This window comes from Amphibalanus amphitrite, unplaced genomic scaffold (genome assembly GCF_019059575.1).
Source record: "Amphibalanus amphitrite isolate SeventyFive unplaced genomic scaffold, NRLGWU_Aamphi_draft 000535F_arrow, whole genome shotgun sequence".
Lineage (NCBI taxonomy): Eukaryota > Metazoa > Arthropoda > Thecostraca > Balanomorpha > Balanidae > Amphibalanus > Amphibalanus amphitrite.
The window spans coordinates 80-25,367 of NW_024882029.1; the positions used below are offsets into that span (position 1 = coordinate 80).

Here is a 25,288-nt window from a genome sequence, read left to right on the forward strand (position 1 = left end):
CACAATGAGACCATCCACGCGTCTGTATCTTGTTCCTGTACGGAGTTATTGGCCAAAAACCTTTGGTGACCTTTGATGACGTCACATGACCTCACAGCTGCCCAACAGCAAAACAGACCTCAAGGTAGTGAAGGTTGATCGTATATGAAGTCATGTATGGTATATGGGGCCATTCCGACCCGTTTTAGTGGTAAAAACAGGGAGTTGATTTTTCCCCCATTGACTTATAATGGGGAGGTCGCGAAACTAACCTGACCTTAGGTCACCGATATCAAAATTCCGAGATATACAAATTGCACATACTGGTACCCTAACTAAAGCCTGAAGAGAAGAAATTGATCGGTCAAAAACTCTAGCTCTGGCGTGATTGCAAACTTTTCTGAGGTAGGGTCACCAAACCGCCTCTGGTGACCTGACCTGAGGTCAGATCAACTCAAAATTTTCAGACATGTTGCGTAGAAGCCTTTTAGGAAAAGTCAGAAAATTTGAGCTTCCTAGCTCAACGCGTTTGGGAGAAATAACCAAAAAACCTCAGGGGGGGGCTCCTGAGGCCCCCCCGCCAGGAATAGGGTTAACCCTCGCCCTTATTGGTGTTTTCCCAGTTGCTGTTGGAATTCGCGGAGTAGGTACCGATTCATTCTAGTGAGTTCACGAATTACTCTTTCCGCTTAGACGTCGCTCGCAAATATCAATATGCAATTAAATAATAGACGGCAGGCCATTTTTGGCGTGGTTGAACTTCTGCGACCAGTCTGCTTACTTTTCTCCCAACCATGAATGGAAAGCTGGAAAGGCATCTGAGAGTGTGTATGAATAACAGTAATGCTCACTCTTCCTCAGGGGCGGAGCTTCCTGTACAGTTGGTGGGGCAGTTGCCCCTCCCCCCAACTTGCCCTTTTGCCACAGCCGACCTGACCCGACCGGTCAGCACCGCGCCTACAGCCGCTCCAGCCCGGCGCCACAGTATATCTATTCTGGGGAACATTTGGACTGGAGGGGCAATGCTGAACTCCGATACAAGAACCCAACACGTACCTATCAACCCGCGCAAAAATATCAACTTTGAAATTTGAGCTAATTTGACCTGACCTTGACCTGACCTTCACCAGAGCATAACCTAAACTGGCCCCAAAGGCTGCCTTACCCACATAATCGCATTTGTCATGTAAAATGGACCATAAAACATACATCACATCATATTTTCATATTGTGACCCTCTGTGACCTGACCTGGCATCAGTGACCTCAAACTAGCAAAATATGTGTTTGAAGAACAATTCCCAATCGTTGATTTTCAGTGACATGCATTTTACTCGATTTTACAAGCACAACTTGTAAAATGAGTGAGCATTTCTTGAAATGCCTGTAAACGGTGAAAATTCGACATTTGACCTGACCTGTGACGTTATCGCTTTGACCTACTATGCATTTCAGACCCCATGAGACCCTAATTTTTGGCGATAATTTGTTCAATATTTGTCCAATTTGCTTCAAATTTTCACAATGCACATTTCAGCTCAAGCGCCAATTTTCGCCAATATGGTCTCTTAACAAAATATCAAATTTTAGGGTACTTGTCGTTGCCTCGTAATGTTAAAATCGGCTCCGTAAATCCGTCAGTGGAGTAGAGGCTATCCGTGCGTAGGTGTGACGTCACAAACACGTGACCATTAAGCTCCGCCCTCCCGGCGGACGGGGTAGTGACCTTGGCCGGTCAGTCGACTGCGTGGAGCGGGCGGGGCAGTAGCTGTCGCACCGGGGCGGCTCGCATGGACCGTAGCTGCCGTGCAGTTGGCGTTGCAGCCGTAATTTCATCGAATGAGCTAAATAGCGCGCATAAGTTGTTGATTTCAAATGATTGCGTAAGATTATGTACCTATCGCGTCAGACTACGTCAAAATTGCAAAACAGAATCACCATTAACATGATGCAATTTATGTGTTTGATATATGAAATTTGATTATGAATGTATGCCGGCGTGATCGATTTATATCATCCCGGTGCAACTAAGCATTGAAGACCTTCAGGAATAATCCATTTGATCATCGACTTAGGTTGAGGAGGTCGCCAGACTAACTTTGCCCCCAGAGCTTGTGTGTTGAAATGCAAACATGAAAAGTAAAAGCCTAGAGATAGTTTCCTCACCATTGAGGACATACCTACTGTTACTTAAGTTTTACAAAAAAGATACGAGTTTATTGATGATCGTTCTCGTGTGTAGTGCCCAATATCCGCCTGCCACATTGCTATTTCTTTTTGTGCACGACTTAACAATATAACACACACAAGATACCGCGATAAAGGCCATTTCTACCATACGACACATTACGCTTCTGCCCCACCCGGCGCCCCGCACCGCTTCACGAATCACGAATACGGTCGTTTCGCTGGAGCGATGCCCCAGGCAATCGGCCGTGCCCGAGACTCTTCATCCTACTTTGTTGCTTTCTGCGCCTTCCTCAGAAACATTTATTGGCACTGCCAAATATATCAATATTTTTGGGTTAAGCACAGGCTTACCCATGATCTTATAGGTAATCCGGTAGTGACCTGACCCAACCTGACGATGAGATAGGTGCAACTCCGGCTTAAATAAATTTTCAGAGTCCAAGAGTCTATCCCTCTTTCCTTCTACGGCCGGTTCCGTTCCAATAGATCCTACCTTGATTCTGATTATTCTGAATATTCTGAGCTGGTTCGATGTTTAACCCTCGCCCATGTAGGGGGGGGGTTGGTGCAACCCCCCCCCTGAGGTTTTTCGGAAATAGTGCAAAAACGGCGGCGCGCAGCGCCGCCAAATTTTGGGTACCTTATGGGGCAAACCTTGCGCATCTTTTGATAAAAAAAATTTGACCGGGTCATGTCAGGTCACGGAGTTATGACGTCACAAAGGGAACAGCCTCCGGCCGGATTTTCACAAACTGAGTGCCAACGCCCGAGGTTTCCTGCCGGTGGTACGGACATCGGTTGATGGATCGTGATGAAACTTCCCATGCATGTTGGGGCAAGTATTGGCTATCATATGGTATAAGAAACTTGACCGGGTCAGGTCAGGTCACGGAGCTATGACGTCACAAGAGGAACAGCGTCCGGTACTATTTTTGAAAAGCGCCCGAACCACTATTTTGCTAATTCTTGTCACCTCAATGGGAATATGCAGCAATATTAGCTTCTATAGGGAGCAAATGGACCTCCCAAATCCAAAAATACAATCAGATTTCAAAAATTTAAATTTTGATTTTTCGAATTTCTGCCGCCGACTGTGACCTTGCCGACTTCCGGCGCTCCCAACGCGCCATTTTTAGAGCTAGGGAAACGAAATACATACCAAACGATAGAGAATTGATCAAGGAACACGATAGTGAAGGTTTCAAGTCGATATCTCCCACCGTTTTGCCGCAATCGCCGCGGAAAGTTGAAAAAGTCTATTTTTCCGAAAAATTTGACCTTTGACCGGTCAAAAGTAGGTCAAATGTTGACCTAGGACCAAAAAATATACCACCAATCGCGAGATCTCGGCGAGAGCAATCCGTTGGTCTTTTCCGCTAAGCTCTATGACGCTCCGTTTTCAAACGCCAGGGGGGGGGTCGCACCAACCCCCCCCCCCCTGCATGGGCGAAGGTGGCAGATCGCCGTTTACGGGCGAGGGTTAAATACCAAAATAAGGTGAAGAGGATACCAAATGCCCTCAAACAGATAATTTTTTTGGCTTTCGTCCCGAAACAACTTTGCCAGCTTCCACTTGTCTCCAGTATGTGGTCCCGCTCCGACCTCTCCGCGGTGCTGACACCGACTGAAGCGGCATAGACCCATCCCGGTCACGGCCAGTGGGCGGAGTTTAGTTGGGCCCGGCGCAACGTGATTGGCCAGCGCTCCTATCCAATCCAGTGCGGTAGCGAGCGAGCCTCTATCCGGGTGCAAAAACTGATTAACATTACGAGCCAACGACAAGTGCTCTAAATTTTGATATTTTGTTAAGAGACCATATTGACAAAAATTGGCGCTTGAGCTGAAATATCGTTTGCCAAAATTTCAAGCTAATTGGACAAAAATTGAAGAAATTATCGCCGAAAAGTAGGGTCTCATGGGGTCTGAAATGCATAGTAGGTCAATGAAATTGGGTCATTAGGTAGTTCCCCGCTGGGGCTATCCAACACAGTTTGCGGCTTGTCGCTATGTTACGTGGTTCTTGAGATCTTAGGGGGGAATGTCCCCCTCCCCCCAATAGGGCACGTTGCTCGGCAGACCCCAACGGGGCGCGGGTTAAGTCGCAGATGGTCTACCCAATATCCCATGCATTCTAGTCTAGATAGCTGTATGAAACGCATAGGAACTTCGCAAACTCACTAGAATGAATCGTTACTCCGCGGATTCCCCGGGTGGTTCGCAGATCTCGCCAACTCTTCAGGGAGTTCGCGGTTATCCTGAAGAGTCTTGTTCATCCGCGGATCCCCGCCCGTTTATCCGCGAATATACTAGACTTGATGTTCATCCGCGGAGCCACTAGGGACTTCGCGGATTCCCTAGGAAATCCGCGGATCCACAAATTTCGCAAACTCACTCTAACACCGATATGACACTGTTTCTGACACTCGTCGTGTGGCTGACCGTGTCCCGGCGGCCGCCAGGTTTGTTGTGGGACGGACCTGACATTGTCTGACCGTTTCCCTGGCCTGCGCAGGTCTGCAGTGTGAGTTGTTATTGTCTGACCGTGTACCGCCGCCAGGTCTGCACTGTGGTAGGGACCTGACATTATCTGACCGTGACCCGCCGCCGCCAGGTCTGCACTCTGCACTGTGGTAGGGACCTGACATTATCTGACCGTGTCCCCCGGCCGCCAGGTCTGCTGGAGGCGCGTGGGACGGAGGAGGGTGCCGCCGCCCGGCGTCTCTGCACATTCCCGCCGCCGCCGCCGCCGCTGCCGCACCGCGCGGCCCACCTACCACCAGCGTCAGTGCATGTGATACGATGGGCGTGTGCGAGCGCGCGCGCGCGTGGTGGTCTTTTGTATGGGTGACCGGCTGGACGGGACGGCGTCGCTCGCCGGACGGCGGCCACTGCGAGCGGTCGGCACCGGCGCTAGGCACGTGTTTTATTTTGTTAAGCATCTATCGGTTTTGTTAAGTTAAATGTAAAAATGGTATCTGATTGTATTTGTATTTTATGGCGGTGGCGCCGCGGCCAGCCGGCCGGTGCCGTCACCATGGACGCTGACCTTACTGAAGTCGTCGCTTACTCTGCCACCGACAAAATAGAGCACCGCAAAACACGGTCCGCGCGGACGAATCATGCAATGAAGACCAATACCCAAGAGCTAGTGTTTTAGAGCGAAATCGTTGGCGCGGAGATCCCTAGCGCGTGTGGTCACGAGGCAGCGGTCGTATTACTCTCCTCTCGGAAACTCGCTTCTCGTGGCTTCTTCCTCTGTGTGGTGTATTCATTGCATTACGGCGGGCGTCTCCGGTGTTGTGTGGGAGCCGTCCCCGCGCGGGAGGGTGCGGCCTGCGGAACTGCTCTGTCCTCGGCGCGGATCAACTAGGGCGCACCGGGCGGCGCCTGTTCGCGGCGGCGGCCGCCAGGGGGCGCTGCAGTCGTCTGCCGACCGCTCACCCCCTGTAAGCGGCGGGACTGGCGTTACGCGCTGCGCTACTATATCGTAATGTACATAGCGACAAAATATACATACTATTCATGACTGATGTTTGGTGAACGCTTTGATGACGGCTCTTGAACGAGCTATTGTGGTATCGCCCAGAAGTAGACGGTGATTGGTCGAGAACGGTCACTGCTTTGAGCATCGCACTATTCTCGTGAGATTTGGACCTACCAGTGTGGAACTATCGCAGGGTTGTATCTGTGGGAGGGTTGTAACTTCTATCGCCAAGGATCGGGGCTATGACTTGAGATTTGCATCGTACCATCCTGCTCATCACCAGCGCGTTCAAAGGGCGGGATCATGTGGTGTCAAAAACATTTGGTCCTCTGAGCTGAGATTTGTGTACAAATGTCAAGGAAACTTGGCTTACGCGAGTGCTGCATCGAGTGCTCAAAATTCGCAGTAACAACATTCGTGTAAGTGGCTAGACTGCGCGAAGGTGTCCTATCACTACGTTCTTCCCATTCCTCATCGGTCACGTTGACGGATGGGAAAGCCGTATAGTAATTGCGCCTAGCGTCGCCTTGTGGCCAGAAGTTGAACTTAACCTACATAGGCGCCAGGAGCGTCGTCTAAAAAGTGTCAAGTTGTGATGTCCTGACTCCTGACTCAGACTGCTGGTTTCATTTCGTGCTATAATTTGTTGAGGACTTTTAGCCTTTACGCCTCTGATCTGCGATACTTATTGGACTAATTCTCACAGTTCGAATCGTTTAGTTGATTTTCTAGGCACAGCTACGAATTTCTTATTCTGACAAGGCTTCCCTGTCCCTTTCAATGAACCTAACCGTGAAGAATTTCGTTACTTCTTCATTTCCACATAACCTATTCCAACGTATCGATAGGTATAAGGTCAACCGATATGTTCCATGCGAAATGTCGCAATAAAGCGAGGAGGGGATAGACAAATGTTATTCCCTTCTCAATTCTCACTCATCCTCAACGTGAAAAACAACCTCCTTTATAGGCAAAGTTATATCGGGCCGGGAGGACGGCCCAGCCCGGCGCAGTGTTGTTGCCGCGTGAGGCCGTGGCTTCCATCCAGGAGGGTGGGATCTCCCTCCGGCCGCAGGGGGCGCTGGCTGCAGCTGCCATCGATCCGGTAGTGTCCGCCGGGTCACGGCCCCAGCCTCGGAGGCGCCGCACGGCATCGCAACAGCCCGGGATAGATACGCACTGGGCCAGCGAGCTGGGTGGACCTCAGAGAGGAGCCTTCTGAATAACCTCTGTTATTAATTATTACACCTGTGGAGTTCTTCACAGACCTAATAATGAGTGAGGGAGGATAAAGGCTTTTCATTAGTTCAGAAGAGTGCCGTTATTGCATCACTGACCTTATCACACAATGCACCACGATTACCTAACGCATTGATCGCCTGCGGCCTTTGTACCCAGACCAACCACGGCTGCTCAGTTCAATGACCATGACCTTGAGCAAGCTCTGCCTGTTGACGCTTACGTAACTGCGCATACATATGTATACACGGCACGCGCAGCGCTAACAGTTTGTTTACCTAAATCACCTTTGTGAGCATAAACTCGAGCCAGGGCGGCGGTTCCATCGTAACTCATCATGGCGGGGTGGGGCGTTTTTATAGCCCCCTCCCCTCAGACTCGGCCCCTGGACCACGTAGCCTCAAGAGGTAAGCGGCACTCGAATTGGAGCGTCTTACATTAAGCAGACAGTACGAAGGTCATTTTTGGATGACTTGACCTATAGACCTCGGTATACGGTATACATACAGGTATATATTGCTTCCGGTATCGTCCCCGTTCAAACTGACCGAAATGGCCTGAGATCGATTGGTCATTAGCTGCACCGACCGCCCAGAGCTGCAGGCACATCTCGGTGCGTGAGGCAGCGGCGGCAGTCATCTGACGGTAACGTGACCTCCACTGGCGGTCGCAGCCGCTAGCAAAAGGGGGGGCCAAAGTCACACTCGCGGGACATAACATTTATCCGTCACCGGGAGGGGGGGGGGGGGGTGATCGGCTAATTTTTTACGTCCACGAGGTGCCCCGCAGTTGGCATTACTTATGCTTCATCCATCTGATTCTTGCGTGAAATCTTTAAGCTCAATTTAAGGCAAAATCACCAGTTCCATTTCCCGTCCCACGGTGCTTCCACCGGTCGGCCCACTGCACCATGACGACGGATCGGTGTAGCATAGGTATACTGGAAGGTCAGGCACGCGGATTCATGACCTTACCACTATAAAACAATTCGGAAAAGTACAGATACCTCTTGCTTTGAACAAGCATGTGAAACCCAGAGAGCATTTTCAGACTATGACATTTACCCATATAGGCCACATACCTAGTTGTGTGGCGGCGGGAGAGAGTAGGTACACCGACCTCTGGAGACCCCCCACGGGTTCCGAGCTTTCAAAATTGGCATCTGCGGGCCGCGCGCGACTCCTGCGAGGCTTCGCAACGGCTCTATTGGGGCTCACTCAACCTGCCTAGTCTTACTGCTAAAAAGACTGGCCCTGAGCCCTAAGGACTTCATCAGTCTCTGCCAGCCCCAGGACCCACACCGGCTCATGGGGTCCCGACGTTGAAATATGAGGGAATCTGCGCGGGACCATCAGGACGTAAAGTAATCTCGATCAGGACCAACGTAAGGCTGTGCCGGAGACTGCGTGAGCCCTCTGATCTTCAGAAACCCACCCATGTATGTTTTCACGTAGAGGCCAGTTTAGGGCCCTCAGAGACCAGTACAGGGCCTGCAAACTACAAAGGCCAGTAGTTTGAGAGACAATCAGTGACCGAGTTGGGCTCTCAGAGGCTAATGTGGGTCATTACAGGCCAACATGGGCCCTCAGAGGTCAGCGTGGGGCCCTAAAAGACCGGCATGAGCCGTCGTTGGACCCCAGAGGCCAGCATAGGGCCCTCAAAGGCCAAGGTGGGCCCTCCTCAGAAGCCAATGCAGGCCCTTAGAGGCCGGCATCGGGTCTTCAGCAGCCAGTGCGGGGCCCTCATTGGCACCTAAAGGTTCGTCTTGGGACACCACAGACAGAAATAAGGCCACCAGAGACCGGTGTGAGACCCTCAGACGCCGGTTGGGACCCCTGAGGCCGGTTAGGGGCCCTCATAGGCCAGATATGGGGTCTCAGAGGTTGATGTAGGTTCTTAGCGGTCAGCGTGGGCGCTTGACCGCCACTGAAGTTCCCTCAGATGTCAGTGTAGGACGCTCAAAGACCGGTGGGAGCTATATTAATAGCTGGGCGTGGGTTTTTTGAGCCTCGTGACGATCGAATAATTGCCAGGGCCCCATACACCTATATGGGGGCCCATTGGTTGTTTGAGGGGGGGGGGCAAATGATATGATGGCCCCCTTTATTGACCTTTGGGGGGGCATGGCATGGCCCTGATGCCCCCCCCCCCACCGCGACCACCACTGTGTACACAATACACAGGCCTCTGAGATTACATACTAGCTCATGCAAACTCTATGCAGGCCCCGGAGTTCCCACGCTAATCCTTAAGAAACCAAGCCGGCATACGGCATCACCACCGGGCTTCTGAGGTGCACAGCACCAACCCATGAGGTCTTACTTTAGTGTCTTAGAGCCAATCTCCTTTAGCAGGGCCCACCCACCACTGCCGAAGAGGATCTCATGCCAGCCATTGCTGGGCCTACGAGAGCCTCAAGTAAACCCACGCTGATATTCCATATAAGATCCGGCCATACTCGTGAACCGGTGCCAGCGACGCTGACCGCCAAATTGATAGAATGCGAAACTGAGCCCACTCATGAGTGAAATTTACGTCCTTTGATGGCGCAAGAAAGAAAATGAAACATACGAAAAGCTTTTCTAGGACTTTTGTTCGATCTGAAAGGTGGGGCCAAAAGATAGTATGGCCCCACCTTTCAGCACCAAAGGGGGGGCCATGGCCCCCGTGGCCCCCCCCCCCTGGGACCGCCAGTGGTGACCTCCTAGCACACCAATCGATACAGAACGCTGCCGGACCCCCTCCCCCCCCCCTGCAGGGTCGGCTCAGAGCCAGTCACTCAGCGGCCTCGTGCGTGCCGAGCTGGCTGGGGTCGGCGGCGGGGGGAGGGGGGCGGCAGACAGGGGATGCGCATTGCGACAACGCACTGAGCATGACGAGCAACGGCCACTGCCAGCTCCGCCCAGTGGCTGCACTGAGAGCCCGCTGAGAATAGAAACGGCAAACGGCACAGAGATTGGACCGGCTTAGGAGCCTTCTATGAAATATGAAGCCCCCGTGATGCCTGGATCCTTTGTAGAAATGTCCACTCAATCTCAACCAGTCATCCCGCGTCGCTATTCGGCCTGACATCGGCACGGAAGTTCGCCCGAGTGATGTCAGCGTATGACCTCGTGCTCTTGCCTCGTGGGTTATACTTGCATGGTGGCCGTCTGCCCGTACTTTGACTTGGTAGTCTACGTGACCCAAGAGCTGAGCTAAGAGGTTGGCAGGCACGTAGCCAGGATTTTGCTTAGGGAGCGGCCACCAGGTCGCGGCCTAGTGTCATTCCTAGTGTCGTACCCCCTCCAAAAAGGAACACTCCTCGGATTTGGCCCACTATTTTGGGGTGTGTGGTGCAGCTGGTTTTATTCATTTTTATTTTTATTTGATTCTATTTTATTTTTCGCCTTCAGGGGGTTCCCCATGGCCCCGTGTCCCCCCTTGGCTACGTCCCTGGAGGCTGGGAGGGGTGTGCCTTCTATAAAAAATAACTTAAAACGCCTTTCCCGTCTATATGTGTTAGATCGGATTATCAGATTAGTTGTGGATTATGGTCTTCCTCCTTTCTCCCAGGAGTCTGCCGTTGCCAAAATGCCCAACCAATGGCTTTCAAAAGCCATGAGCTCGTTGGAAAACTACCTTCCTCGTCAGTTCCCATAGCACTTTTCGAATTCACATTACGGAGTCCTCCGCTGACCCCACGTATCGGCTATCTGGAGTACAACTTAGCACCGTGAATGACCGTGCGATACCTGTGTGGTGGTCTACCTTCCAATTCCACCCGTCATCTGTCGGGAGCCGCGCCCCGGACCCATGACGTCACATTATGTAACAGACCCGCCCGTAGCTCCACGCTTGTGCGCCTTGGCGACTGCGGCACGGCGCGGTCCCGACCCGTCTGAATGGACCCAGTCCAGCGTCAGTAGGCGCATTCATAATCCGCGTGTCCGCCAGCGAAAATAGCCAGCCGTGATGGTGGTGAACTTATGTAAGCACGAACATGTGCACCGGGCGTGACGAGAGGTCGTTGGGTTCACTCGCTAGACATCCGACATTTGGAAAAGGGAAAATCGAAAAGGGTTTTACTCATTACTGTGTCAATGCAGAGATGCAGGATGCTATGTAATAGTTGTTCTGTCGACGTCTACATTAGCCCGCGCGGGCCCGGGGGACAAAATTTACCCCCCCCCCCCCGACGAATTTTTGCGATAGCTTCCGAAACCTTGGGGAAAGAAGCGTTAAAGTTTCAGTACATTTTCCCCATCAATTTCACCACATCTCCTGTAGGAAACATTTGGACCTACCCCTTGATAACGTCACAAGGTCGATTTTCCTAGACCCTTGCACGGTAAATTTCGACGTCACAGACGTGATCTTCAACCAGCTGCCAAAAATAGAGGTATAGAGATAAAGACAAATTTCGAGCCCGGCTGTGAAGCATATGACTGGTAAAAATAATTCGTGACCTGAGGTCAGAATTCAGATCAACGAACCTGAGCCGGAAATTCAGTTTTTCGCAAATAACTTCAACAACAATGGCCCTAGAGCTAGGTATGATAGTGGTAGGTAACCAACGCATTCGTCTTGTCAAGACGCGTTGAATGACATGTATTGATTAGAAAAGGTCAAGTTTTAAGTTGACCTCATGTGGCCCCGAATGACCTTTGCTTGATCTTGACAAATAAAAGGTGTTATATGACGAATTCGTAGCCGCTGATCACGAATCTGGCATCCATTATGCTCTAAGCATCCATTTAGAGCGTCAGGATGGCAAAAAGGCTGAATAATTATGGCTGACTTTCAAACAATTGAAAATATTATTGACCGGCCGGGCACTCATGGGCGGCCGGATTAATAAGTTCACGTCATAACGACGAATGTCGTGCGAGAATGGTATGGTAGGTTGCGGCACGCTAGGCGGGTTTGCCAAATGCCGTAAAAATTGCGAGCTGTCAACCTTTTTTGATGTCTGGCCGACCTGAAGCAGAATCTCGTCTCGTGATGGCGGTTGCGGACCGCGGTGCCGTCATGTCTGATGTTTCTGTCCTGCAGTGTTAGTGTCCCTGTTCACCTGGTAACCATGAGCGGCTCCCTGCACCCTACCAGTGTCACGTGACTCGTCATCCCTCAGAGACAGTCGGCAGTAGTCGCGCCCTCCGTCTGAGGTCACTGCCGAGTCTGGCAGCGATTCTGGCATCGCGTGTGATAGAGAGCAGGATAAAATTCAGCAGCCCAACTCTCTCTCTCTCTCTCTCTCTCTCTCTCTCTCTCTCTCTCTCTCTCTCTCTCTCTCTCTCTCTCTCTCTCTCTCTCTCTCTCTCTCTCTCTCTCTCTCTCTCTCTCTTATCATAAATGAATTGATATCTAATTTGATATAACTAAACTAGAGTTATATTTCCTTGACTTATGTTATTTATGTAAACTCGGTTTTGGCGTTTGTATTATTACGTCATTTATTACAAACATTCTAATGATAACAATTCATTTATCGTGCATGTCTCTGGTCGCTGCTTCGGAAATCATGTCTTCACTTAAAATATAAAGTAATGTCTAGCTTTTTTTGTATGCCCTTTATTATGAAATGAAACAACGTTTCATGATGAAACTTTCATCGCATGCGGTGCACATCTGATAAATATGCACATTGCACAACCCACAATGGCAAACAGACAGTGCGCGCCGCCCTATCACACACCGGACTGCAGTGTCACGCAGTGGACCCTCGGCCCTGCGGGGCTGCCGTGGCGAGCTGGCAGCCGGCGGTCGTTTCTCGGAGCTGTTTACCGGAACACTCCGGACGGCGGGGGGTATGGGACCCGCCCCTGGCTCCCGGCCAGAGGCACAGGTAGCCGCGGTTGCAGGCCGCTGGCAGTGGGAGAGGTGGGGTCGGGAGCGGCGGTTTGACACGACTGCTGCTGCGCATTGATGGACCCGCTAACCTTCTGGTTTGGGAACGCTGCAAGATAAGTCGGCAAGAAGTGAAGATCGATCCGCTGTGATCAATCCCCCCCCCCAAAAAAAAAACGCCGGCTCGGCTTTACGTACTCAAACTTCACAAATATTACTTGGTGCAATGACAGTTCCATGGGCGACGAACACGATCTGACTGAGGGGTCAGGAACGCAGTCAAAGCGAGGACAATGGGGGCCATTTGGCCCATCTTCTTGGGGAATTATTGGAGAAAAGGGCGAAGAGGCCTGAAAAGGGAATTTTCCCACAAGCTTTATTCAAGGGTATGCATCTACGGAACCGAATGGAAACAACAAGCTCGTGCAAGGCCCATCCTGCTAGCCAATGTTCTGTGGACCGAACCAATAAAAATCAAAATCAAATTCCACGCTCTTGAAATTTGAGGCAGCGGTTTCCTGGTCGGTGGTTACTGGTTAGGCTGTGCCGCCGTGCGTTTGGTGTCTTGCGGAACAGTATCCGCCTCTGGAGAACAACTGAACCGAATGCGAGGACGTCTGTGACATTCTGGGACAACGGGTCGCAGAACGTTGCTAAGGCATTTGACGCTGTGGCCCCCCTCGGTTTCAGTTGTCCTTGGGAGTTTGATACTGTCCCGCAAGGCACCGGCGCACGGCGGCACAGCCTAACCAGTGACCAGCCTTACGCATAACAGCTACTAAGTCTGTTACCGGAAGGTCTGATTTGATGATAATTGCGCGTCGTTTTCTGAGCTCTTGCCTACAAGCGACCGTATACCTTTTGAGATGCGTGACGACTTACGAGAGACCAGCAAAAAATGATATTTTTTGCGGTTGATTAATTGCATTGTCAATTAAAACACTTCGACTGGACAACAATTGTTTTGCACGTAAATTTAGCTGAAAGTAAGCTTGATTAACGAGAAGCGTTTGCTCATGTTTTGAAGTCAGATGGTTAGGCTATACTGCCGTGCTCCGGTGTTTTGCGGAACAGTATACCTACCCTTGTAGAAAACAACCGAACCAAAACGCGGGGGACATTAGCAGTAGCGCATAATCCTCCTGCACAAATGATCTGGAAACTACTAGGAAAGGCCACACAGCAGGTCGCACCACGTCCCTGAATATGACACTGTTATTCGGTCGGCTACAGCTGTCGTCTAGAGAAGTATACTATCCCGCAATGCACCGGCGCTCGGCGGCACAGACTCACAGATGATAACAAACTGCGCGAGATCAGTAAGCGCATATATGCTTGCTTTGGTCTTCTTTTTTTTTTTTACTTATTGTTGTAACCTGTTTCCGAAAGGTCCCAATTAGTTCCTACGTGATCGAAATTGTTGAGCGATGTTTATCTGTCGTTTTTGTGGCATGTTTTGCTTTCGTCTTAATTATTAACAATTCAAACAATAAGGCGAGTCTCAATTTGTACGCAACCCACCAAAATTAAGCAAACTTATTGCCGAAAAACGAAATCAAAATGAAAAGGATAATTAGGCTGCCAGAGGTCATAGTTTCCTTTTCAGTTCAATAGGTATAACACACTATTATCATTTTACTCTCGCTTTACGCTTCTCTATGTTAACACTTAACAGTTGTAAATAATAGTTAGGTATGCTTATGAGCAATTCTACTCTATGTTAACAGTTGTAAATAATAGTTATACTATACTTATGAACATTCTTGAGTACCGTACCTAAATAGTTGATAAAGGTAAAATGGAATAAAAACATTTAAACACATTTGTAGTATTCTGAAGACGGGAGAGGTTTAAATAATTATATAAATTTGTGAGCTTGTTTTCGCCGACTTTAGATATTACGATACCAATAACATGAAAATAACGTTACTATTAATTCAACGTGACTTAGCCTCATTGCATAAATATTTCTTCAAAGTGTCATTGCAAAATAACATTTACTCGTACACCATCTAATTTACATTTACTTTGCGCTACTAAAGAAGAAGCGCACCGTCTTGTATTCATTCTTTCCCTCCGGCCTCCGCGACCGTCCATCGCTCCCCGCAGGCTGCACCGGCCAATCCCCCTTCCCGCGTCACTTTCCAGTTTCCAGCGCTTGACCTCCATCGGAGCCCCACCCCCGTCCGTCCTCCACTCCCCCCCCCCCCCTCCCCGCCCCTAGCGCGGCCGCCGCACCATGCCCTCCCCGTGACGCAACGGGCTGGCTTCACGTGAACAGCCGGCGCGGTGCACGCACTGTTCACGTGGACAGCGCGGCCGGCGATTGGCCGGCGGGGCCGCACCCCCGCCGCTCATTGGTCGGTACGCACACCCGCCCAGGTACGAACCCCGCACGGCGCCAGCGCAGAAACGACACGAGCGAACTTTGTTATTTGGCGGTGCCGACCAGAGAAGGGTGGGTGTGTGCAGGGCGCGTTGCTGTTTTGAAGTCGCTCAGTGATATTCAGTGAGGAAGGATGCTGCTAGAGCACTTCCTGTTGTCGCCCCCGGCGTCTCCGAGACTCGAGGACAACCACTCAAAGGTATGTTTCGCTAGTGATAATTCCTAAACTTAAACGCACAGCGATATTAATTCGATTTACATTGTATGCAAATCGTTATTGATGTCAATAGTCGGTCCACTGTGCTGCATCATCATCACGATCGTTTTGTGTTCTGTGATGTTTACAAGTCATGTCATCGTTTTAGCACCGTTTACCGTAATTTATGCAACACCGAGGGAGTTGAATGGATCAGTATTGAATGCTGTAACAGTTTCGCGGTTGAATAAGTGGAATATTTACGTTCTTGATTGTTGTAAAGTTTATCTAGCTGTGTAAAGCTGGCTACTGGCAACAATGATCGTCTTCTATTTCGGTCTTCTCGTTTTATGCGATTTCCATCGCGGAAAATCATGATTGAATCGAGTCATTTATCGGTTTTGTTTGTCTGGTGATGGATCGTTGTTGTTGACTTTGTCAACGATCGTTATAAGACAGGGTAAATTTACATCATTCCTCGAAGTGGAACACTTGCAAATGTTTTGCATGATTCAGTTAGTTTCTCGTTTCTTTGCAAGTAAATAATAACTTATTGAATATTTCAATCACGCAGAGGCGGATCCAGCTCAGAGGTTTGGGGGGGGGGGCAAACCATAAAAATTTATCGATTCTTTCCATGCATCGTCCATAGGCGTAATGTTAAAATCATGCCGTTTGGGGGGGGCAAATGCCCATTTTGCCCCCCCCCCCTGGATCCGCCACTGCAATCACGTCGATAATCCCTCACAATAATTACATCAACGTCCGAAACGAAGGTCCGGACAAGGCGCATTTCGGCGCGACTTGCTAAAGGCATCGTTTCTTTTTTATCTCAGGGAAATGTTTCCCATCATTCCCTGGTTTCGCTGCTTCTAAATCAATACTTCTCCCACAATTTTCCATCAGTCGCCGAGTCGCGGTCGCCATATTCTCGGCGCCCCCGCGTCTGCGTACGGGAAGTCTTTGTTCCCGTCGGCGCCGTCGTCCACACGCGCCGCTCGTCGGAGGGCTTGGCTTGCACGCGCCGACCGGCTGATCGGGCTGGTGACGTCACCGGCGCGGCGTGTGACGTCACGCACGATCATCCGCTGTTCACGTGGACGGGGAATGGGGTGAAGGTTGCGGGGCCGCGGCGGGCAGCCCCAGTCCGACGCTGGCAGCTCCCCAGCCTGGTAGGGTAGGGACGGGTGGCGGAGGGGTGGGGTGTTGGCTGGAGGGGTGTTTGCGGTCCAGTGACACCCACTTGGACCACGGTCGATCGCACGCAGACCACTCGGCACCCTGCCATCTGACAGTTCCGGTCGATCCGCCCCACTCTCCGGGTCGACTAACTGACTGACTTAGTCACGGTCCACAGTTTCCCTTCATGTCACACCCGGATACACGGGGCAGCTTAGTCGTTCTCCTCCACCCACACACAAACCCGTTGGTCACATATGACAAATCACTGCCATTGTCATCGGCGGTGATTTTCCCGGCTGGACTTTGGTCTCCCGGGGGCTGACCGCCGCGGTTCGGCGTACTCATTGACCTTTGACCGTTCACGACGTGCCCATGTGGCGCCCCGCCCACCGGGCCACTGTTTTCGGTACGGGCGGCGCACCACCGCCGAACCGGCCCCCCGGAATGCATCGTCGCCCGACGCGCCAGACGCTTACATAATGGCCTCATGAGCGTCCGATTCTCCTTTCCGGTTTGACTGCCTGCGTGTGGGTGGTTTGAGAGATAACGCGCACCTCGACAGCGAGTGACGAGGGCGGCTCAGCGGGCGATCCGTCTTCTAGTGTGACATACTGTCTCTTCTAAGGACACCCGTACCCTGTTACTGACCTTACTCACACAACCAGAGACTGGCTGGGACAGGGGCACCGGTGGGAACAGCGGATCCGCGTGTGCGTCCGTTCTACTGGCACAGTTCCTAGATAGGCAGTCTCCTTGGTGACAGACTACGAGGCCTATCTATCAGCCCATCGGCCGGGCTAGTCTTACTGATGCGTCACAGGCGACGACGCTTTTTATGGGGCCGCTCGTTCCGCGAACAGACGCGGCGGCATCGTGAGTCAGAGAAAGGGTCCGTTTTTGTTACTATGACTAGGTGGGACTGCCGGCCAGTACCCATGACCTACCGCCGAGCGCCGGGAAAAAATGACACAAAGTGCCGGGAACGACAGGGAGGGCGTCATCACGAACTAACCCCGCTTTCTTCCTGTCGCAGGATGCGATGCTGGCCGCCAAGAGTCTGTTGACGCTGTCGGCGGCGCGGAGGCCCAGCCCTGCGCCGAGTCCGACGCGGCTGGCGCCCACGCCGCCGCACAGTGCGCCCACGCCGCCGCACAGCGCGCCCAGCTCGGACACGGAGCCGGAGGAGGCGGCGCCGCGCCGACCGCCGCCGCCGCCCGCGCACCGGCACAACTCCATGCTGGCTAAGGTGAGGGAGCGGCCGGCTCGGGGAGGGGAGGGGAGGATGACGCGACGCCGAGTGGGCGGCCAGGGACACGTCATCAGAGATCCGCCATCGCGGCTCAGGGATGACTGGAGTTTGAGGAAAGTTGGCGAGTGGTGGGCGGATTGTCTGAAGTCTGTGCACCACGTAAATTATTAATTATGCCTTGCGCTTGAATCGCTTCAGTTCGGCGAAGTTAGACCACCGAGATCAGCTAGGACTCGAACTGAGGCTGAACTCTTCCTGTTGCGAAGGCAGAAGTTTTGCATGCTTTTTCCACGGGATTTGTTCTTACGGTTATCTTCTTTCCAGTTGCTGTGTGACCGGTCTGTACCCGTACCGGAACGCTCACCGTCGCCGCTCGCGCTACGTTCACCTCATTCGCCGTCCGCCACATCGTCGTCGCCCTTCGCCTCATCAGTCGCCTCGCCCGCCTCCCCATCAGCCACATCAGTGTGCTCCGTGCCGCCGTCCCCGCCCCCGTCAGTGGCGTCAGCCGCCGGCGCGGTCCGGCAGCCTCCCGCACGTCAGTCGGTCATCTACCGCGCCCACAAGGACGGCACGGCGTCTCCGCAGCCGCCGGCGGCGCGGCCGGCCGCTGCCCCCGCCGCACCCTCGGCGTCTGCGCGACCGGTGACAATCGCGCCGCGGCCTGTGCCGCTGCTGCCGCTGCTCTCGGTGCCGGCCGGCTCCGCGCCGCTGCTGCTGGCACCCGGTCACGTACTTCAGGTGCCGCAGCAGCTGCTGACCGCGTCCGGCGCCCATCAGCTCACGGCGTCAGCGCCCGTGCCCGACAGGAAACGGGCCTACTGCTGCCAGCACGCCGGCTGTGACAAGACCTACTTCAAGTCGAGTCACCTGAAGGCCCACGTCCGAACGCACACAGGTGAGCGCTGGCTGGGTGCCCGGTTGCCAGGCGAGGTGACAAAGCGACCGCCAACGCCAAGGGGAGGAGGGAGGTGGGTGCGGCAGTGCGGGCTGATGCAAGCGACGGGGAGGGGCGCAAATCGGGGTAAGCGGCAGATGATTCGCTGGATGTGCGGACGCGATCCCAGCGACCCGGACATGCAGGATGCAGAGGGGAGGGATGTCACTGCGTTCGATAAACAAGTCTGCAGCGCTAACTGAGGGGATTGACGTGCAAGGGACGTGTCTGCAACGCTTCCATGTGCTGGGGAACGATATACAGACACGTCGGCTTCTTTGAATGACTCATTGCAACCAAAAACCGGTTTGGACCTAGTGACTGATAAAATCAAACATCATCGTTGGCTCTCTTCCTTCACTCGAGAAGCATTGACCCACCATGTTATGCGCCATCTGACCATTGTTCTCCGTTGTTCCAGGTGAAAAGCCGTTCGTGTGCCAGTGGCCAGAGTGCGGCCGCACTTTCTCGCGATCGGACGAACTTTCGCGGCACAAACGCACGCACACAGGCGAGAAGAAGTTTGCCTGTGATGTGTGCGGTCGCCGCTTCATGCGCTCGGACCACCTGACCAAACACATGCGCCGCCACGCGCGCGACCGCAAGACAGTCGGTGTGCCGGATACGCGCCAGAGGGCGGTGCTGCCGCCGTTCTTCATCCAGCTCAGCGCCACGGCCGTCTGAGCGCCGCGCCGCAAACGTCTCTTGCTCGATCTCTGAGGGAGAGGGGCGTCCCCGAGAGTGTGGAGCTGTCCAGACTGTGACAGACATTGTTGGATCGAGTTGGAGAACGGTCGAAACTCGTTGAGACAATATGGAGAACGGCGGAGAAGGTTATATTCGGAGAGACAGTACCTGACGCAGCACCGGCCCTAAGCGGCGTTTGTACCTCCGCGCAGCCGAGTGTATTTATTTTGTTTTTATTTATGTGTTGGTGTATTCAGCTTTAATGACTGTAATAATATACACACTACGTGACATGACCATCCTCTTTTACTGCGTGATGTATAATGCGAAAGGGTGTTTGTCGTGATAATGTCAGCCCAAAGATTTTACTTATCTGAAGTGCAGTTACGATCGCTTAGATTAGGAGTCAAGCTCATGACGCAAGCATGGGACGCCAGGGAACTTCCCGCAGGGGAAAGCAGCACTGTTGAGAGAAGGCACGCAGCGTCACCCTTCACTGGGCCAGCCACACATCGAACGGGTTCTCACTTAACACGGATACACCCCTTATGTCCATCAACATGTCGCCAGATGGCGTTCGCGATCAAAGCCATGATCGCACGCGTAGGTATTCCTATCGTCAGCATGAGTTATGTCCGCTGTGCAGTACGCACTAAAACACAAGATCAAACCCAAGTGGGTTCCAATGACGGGCAGTCAGCGCTGTTCCAACTCGCGCTGCTGAGCCGGCGATACTGGCTCTGACCCGTCGCCAGTCGCAGCACCGGTTCCCACCAACCCCAGCCGGTTTTGACGTGCCTTCGATGGTCATACGGTTGACGGATGTGCCTAAATATAGCTCTGCACTGTGCACGACTGGCTTCATTTGAGCTGTGGGCGCTGCAGTAGGGAAGGCCAGTGCGGGGGCGGTAATGTCAAACATCGCCCACCAGTTTGCCGAGTTTGACAAAACGCTCAGGAATCGGGACTGACGTGCGGAGACTGAGAGACCCGTTGCCAAGCGGTCTTCGCACGGCAACGGTACGGGGAACGGGGCAGGGGTAGTTCCGGTGAGACCGTCTTCCAAACGAGTGAAAACGCGCGAGAATGGCAACCACGGATCCCAGATATCCCTACATTACTGTCACTCCCATCCTGTTGATAAATAATTAACATGGCGAACGCATCCTGCCCCATTGACCAAGAGTAATGCGTTGCATCATTACGTTTATTCATGTGATAGCACAGGCAGACATCACAATAGCCCCGGCCCCAATATATGATCTCCATTGCAGAGCGTAGCGGACCTGGGAGTCGGACGGCAGTGTCCGTCTAGCCAGCGCCCGCGACCACAGAAGTATACACAGCACCCAGCCTAATGGCCCTGTCACATCGACACACCGACCAGCGTGCAATCCATCACATCAGTTTGCGTAGCACCCGCCCTGTTCCGTAGCAGGGCCCCTGCTGGATCAGCTGTGTTGGGCCGGAGTTCAGTAGTGTAACTGGACCTCAGCCAGGCTGGCTGCCCGGTGGGCGGCTCGCACACGCAGCTCCCGCCCCTGCACCGCCTCACGCCACACGGACGGACAGAAATAGCCGCCCGGTGGCCGCCAGTGCGGGCAAGGCCAGGGGCTGGGCGTGGCGTGGCGGAGCTCCGCAGCTTGCCCAGGGGCACTGCCTGAGGCCAAAGGTTTCAGCTGCGATGGCATCCCAGTGCCCTACACGAGCCGTCACAACGCAGCGGCGCATATAATCGACGCCATCCCATCTCAGTAGTAGACAGAGTTTGAAGTCAGTCGTGCAGTCTTTCATCGCGTAAAGCATCACCCACGGCGTTCGCCTAAAGGCACAGAACTGCGCTACATGCCACAAAGCGTACGCACCACCAACACGGCTACATAGGAACGCCGGGTGCTGTGTTATAGCATGTAGTCATCACAGGCGACTTCGTAATACCAGCGAACTAGGCCAGGAGACTGGCCCGCATACAGCACCGATTCAGCATCAATAGCCTACATCAGCAGCTTGTGTGAGTGTTCAACACCCACCAGGCAGCAAACCACCAAAATAGTAGTAGCAGTGGCCCCCAGGGCCCCAGACCGATTTGCTCTAAAACACGGCTGTGCTGCACTCTGGACTGAAGGTGTGTGAGAGTGTGAAAAGATTGAACGCTCCACTCTAGGCTAAAGAGCAGGCTAAGCTGCTGCGTGCACAGGCTGAGCTGTAGACCAAGCTGAAAACTTCCGCCAGGCAGTGTAACTGAGCCTACAGCTTGTCGATGACGAGCCACTTTTCCTTGATCTGTTCCACTTGGTCGGACACTGCCGGCTTACGCATGCGCATCTTGACCTCCAGCTTGCCCTTGACCGTGCGTCGACCCTCGACGATCTGCGGGCAAGGCAGACATAACGGAGTTACATCGGGAATTTCAACACTGCTTGTTCACGACAAATGGTGAGCAGACCGAAGAGGTATGGTGGCTATTCGCTAACGCGGCATATCGTTACGGAGTGCTAACAAGTAACATAACACCCATCAGCTTCCCTCCATGGTGTACGGGTTAGTTTACAAACAGCGAAATGCCGACACGGAATACATAACAAAATGACCTAAAAAAGGGTCACAGATATCAAGTGTTGATTCTAAGCTCTGACATTGCCACAGGGCTCCAAGCGTTGGCCCACAACACCACTTACATGGCCTGCAGTTGCAACCTTCTAGACACCTACACTCTGTAGCAGCGATCACCGATCCATGATGCATAACGCATAACGGATTCCTCACACACAGGGTGGTCTACAACGGGCCTGCTCCAGCTAAACATTCGGCCCTTCCGCGACCTCTCCGTCATCCACAGCAGTGAATAGGTATCAGACCACCGATCGGTGTGTCGAAGCAGTGGCCAGCTCACAGACAACACAATACACATGTCCTGCATCCCATCAGCAGTGAGCAGTCCCAGTACAGAAGCCCACTCACCTACATCGTAAACCACGCCGAGTGCTGATGGCATCCAAGGTGAAAACTACTACGTATACGCACGCCAACTCAATATTAAATAATGTAACGGTCCTTGTCTGAACGTATCTCCCTCCGTGTGAGTGTGTGTGTGTTTGTTAGTCGGTGACATGCGGCAGTGAGTCAGGCGGCCAAGTCGGCCGTCGTTTCTCGGGGCGTCACTCCGTCTGAGGGTGGGCTGTCGGTCGACGTCACACGTGACGCATCGCCCGGCCGTCACGGGCGACCTTTGAACGCGGCTGGCGCGGAGCGGTGGGAAGCCACGGGCCACAGCCGTGGAGAGTGGTCGGTCAGGTCAGCGGTCGGGGCGGCGGTTGGTCAGGCCAGTAACCTGGAAACGGCGCATCAGGCACCGAACACGCTCGCGTCGGGTGGCATTGCACCACCCCTCTCTGCTGAGGTGGGAGGATGCAGCTTGTTTGTGGAGCACCCTGTGGCGCAGTTTCCAACCACAGCCGTCCGGTACCCTGCCAGTGCGCAGCAGCATTCACAACATGTAACATCAGCAAACCACAGCCCCGAGCTACGCAATTATTACCGATCAATATTTCCCAGGAAGAGGCCAAACAAGCGCCGCCAACTCCAGCACAAGGGTCTGGAGTCCCCAGCCTACACCACAGCAGACATCCTCAAGGGACTTCGAATATTCTTAGAGCACCCGCGGCCCTTCCAGAGGAGCACAGACCTTCACTGCTTTGTATATAGGCAATACGGTTCTGTTGAGCGATACATTCTAAAAACTGTAATGCCAAAGGCCTAACGAACGATTAAACATCCACATAGTCTTCAGATAAAACTAACTTCTTCAAAAGAGACTAACCTCCTAGCAATAGCCCCTTCCTCACCGAACCTCAGTCCTTGCTTACGCGATCTCAGTCCCGTCTCAATCGACCGGTAGTTCCGCCCAGCACCGCTGCCTACAACAGCATCGTCCAGCTAGACGTAGCCAGTGGCGGTACCAGAACGATGGGCCCACTTAGCAGCCAGATCGATGGACCGTTTACAGGTCTGACATCCCACACCAGCTACAAGGTGTATCGCTGCTGCGCTGAATCTCAATGGCATGAACGGAGCCTAGGGAGTGGCGAGGGAAGTCGGATAGAATATGCGACAAGGAGACCGAACAATGAACATGTGATGGTGTGTAAGTGGAATGTGAATGCAACCTAGTAATGCCGGAGCTTCGGAAAGCCAATGGGGAAAAACGAACGAATTTCTACCAGAAGTAATTTGGGGAAACATTTATCACATAATTCCATAAAGCAAGCAAATGCATCGGCATGTAGCATGGCGGCCATATTTTTTGTGCACAAATAGCGTGGCCACCAGCTCACAGAATGTCGAGTCCACGTTGTAGAACCGCGTCCATGTAACGCAAATGCAAGCGGCGTCCCATCCACAGACCAATCGCATAGAGAGTGCCAACTGCCAGCGACATGTGCGCCCCATCTCCGGAGGTCGACACGGCGGAGGGGGGGGGGGGGGGTCGCCCTAAAACCGTCCGTCCATCGCACCATTCGCGTTGCATCAGCCGACTCCGTGACGCGCTGCACTTTGTCCCCGCAGAGCCGTCCAACCGGCCAACTGACGTCCGCGCTGACTGGGGAGGGGAGGGAGCGGTGGCACGGAGCGTCAGCTGCGGACAGACGGTTTCACCGGCACCTCAGTGCACTGTGCACTCCGCCTGTATATATTTACCACGACGACCTGCGATCCGACGCAGCGCCAGGCAGCGGGGATCCCCAGATTGACATTGAACAGTGCTGCACATGGAAGGCACTGCGCGACAGAACATGGATCAAACGTGCACCATTAGAAATCATCTAGCCCGTACCAAGGAATGGAAGACAACGACTGAAAGCCGGTCATCGGAACTACCAGAAAAAATAATGAAATTCATCCAAACAATTATCCTAGAAAAATATGAACAGTATGGGTCAAACGATTAGCAAAACATTCGCTAGCTTATTTTCACTGAATACGCCGAAAGGAAATCGAATATTGGCACTGCAACCAGAGCCGCAGGGGCGTACCGCGTGCCACTGTGGTCGAGCCTGCGCAGTACGGCACGGCACGGTATGACACGCTAACGCCCCTAGGTCGACAACTCTTTGTTCCCAACAGTCGACCGATTCAAACACGACAGGTTCATTAGTTCGTGCAATAATGTTCGACGGAGATACACATACATACATACACATTTATTTTCAACATTACAAATGAGCAAAACATACACAAAAATATTATAAGATTGGTGCAAAAGAACAAAAATTCTTAAATTAAAGCACCTCTCTTAATCAATCAGTATAAAATAAACATGAGTATTACATAAAAAACACAACATAATATGAAAACAAGTCTGTTTGACCACCGCCAAGCCGCGCCACACCCACCGCTCGCTGGTTGAAATTAAAGTTGCTACCCCCAGGCGACACGACGAACCGTCCGGCCCGCCGTCCGCCGCTGGATGCTATTGGTTCTGGAATCTTTTAGTTTTGATAATATAATTTTGGAATAATTTCGCTACTTTGATCTGATCGTTTTTGTTGAGGCCTCTACCATACAGCAATAAGTTAAGTTTAGATACGCTGTTACAGTTGTTAAATATGGGTATAATTATTGAAATTTGTCCGAAAAGTTCAGAGCGTAGCACTTGGAAACGGGGACAATTTAGAACGAAATGTGCTACAGTCTCTTTTGGGCTCCCACACTCACAGCAGGGAGAAGAAGATTTTTGGATTTGGTAGAGATGAGCCTTTAGGACAGTTGCGTTCAACCTAAGTCTTGCATGCTGAATGTTTCCAAACTTTGATCCAGTATTATTATATGGTGGGACGGTCCCTGCACAAAGTCTGGTCTCTATCGCTCGTTGGAAGGATTTGAGGCTGGGATCGGTTCTGATGGATTCTGGTAAAATGTTCCAATCTCTGG

General features: G+C 52.5%; 2 protein-coding genes across 15 annotated transcripts in view; one reads left to right on the top strand and one right to left on the bottom strand.

Annotated features, from left to right (window-relative positions):
- The first annotated feature begins 14,876 nt into the window (after positions 1-14,876).
- LOC122393427 (Krueppel-like factor 10) lies at positions 14,877-19,653 on the top strand. Its single transcript, XM_043389408.1, has 4 exons — positions 14,877-15,305; positions 17,518-17,730; positions 18,058-18,631; positions 19,092-19,653. The coding sequence occupies exons 1-4, from the start codon at positions 15,240-15,242 to the stop codon at positions 19,352-19,354; spliced, it is 1,116 nt and encodes a 371-aa protein (XP_043245343.1). The 5' UTR covers positions 14,877-15,239; the 3' UTR covers positions 19,355-19,653.
- An 893-nt stretch (positions 19,654-20,546) lies between these two features.
- Positions 20,547-25,288, bottom strand: part of LOC122393428 (coiled-coil and C2 domain-containing protein 1-like) — a 59,366-nt gene continuing 54,624 nt past the window's right edge. For all 14 annotated transcript variants that reach the window (XM_043389423.1, XM_043389415.1, XM_043389422.1 and 11 more), the window contains exon 17: positions 20,547-21,727. In XM_043389423.1, coding sequence (XP_043245358.1) covers positions 21,605-21,727 — 123 coding nt within the window. In that variant the 3' untranslated portion in view covers positions 20,547-21,604. The remainder of the gene's footprint in view (positions 21,728-25,288) is intronic.

What these genes read in the sequence shown, in the direction of transcription:
- LOC122393427 (XM_043389408.1), top strand. Translation starts at nt 15,240, where the DNA reads ATGCTGCTAGAGCACTTCCTGTTGTCGCCCCCGGCGTCTCCGAGACTC. An exon ending in TCGAGGACAACCACTCAAAG is followed by an intron (nt 15,306 to 17,517) that starts GTATGTTTCGCT and finishes TTCCTGTCGCAG; the next exon opens with GATGCGATGCTGGCCGCCAA. An exon ending in CCACGTCCGAACGCACACAG is followed by an intron (nt 18,632 to 19,091) that starts GTGAGCGCTGGC and finishes CCGTTGTTCCAG; the next exon opens with GTGAAAAGCCGTTCGTGTGC.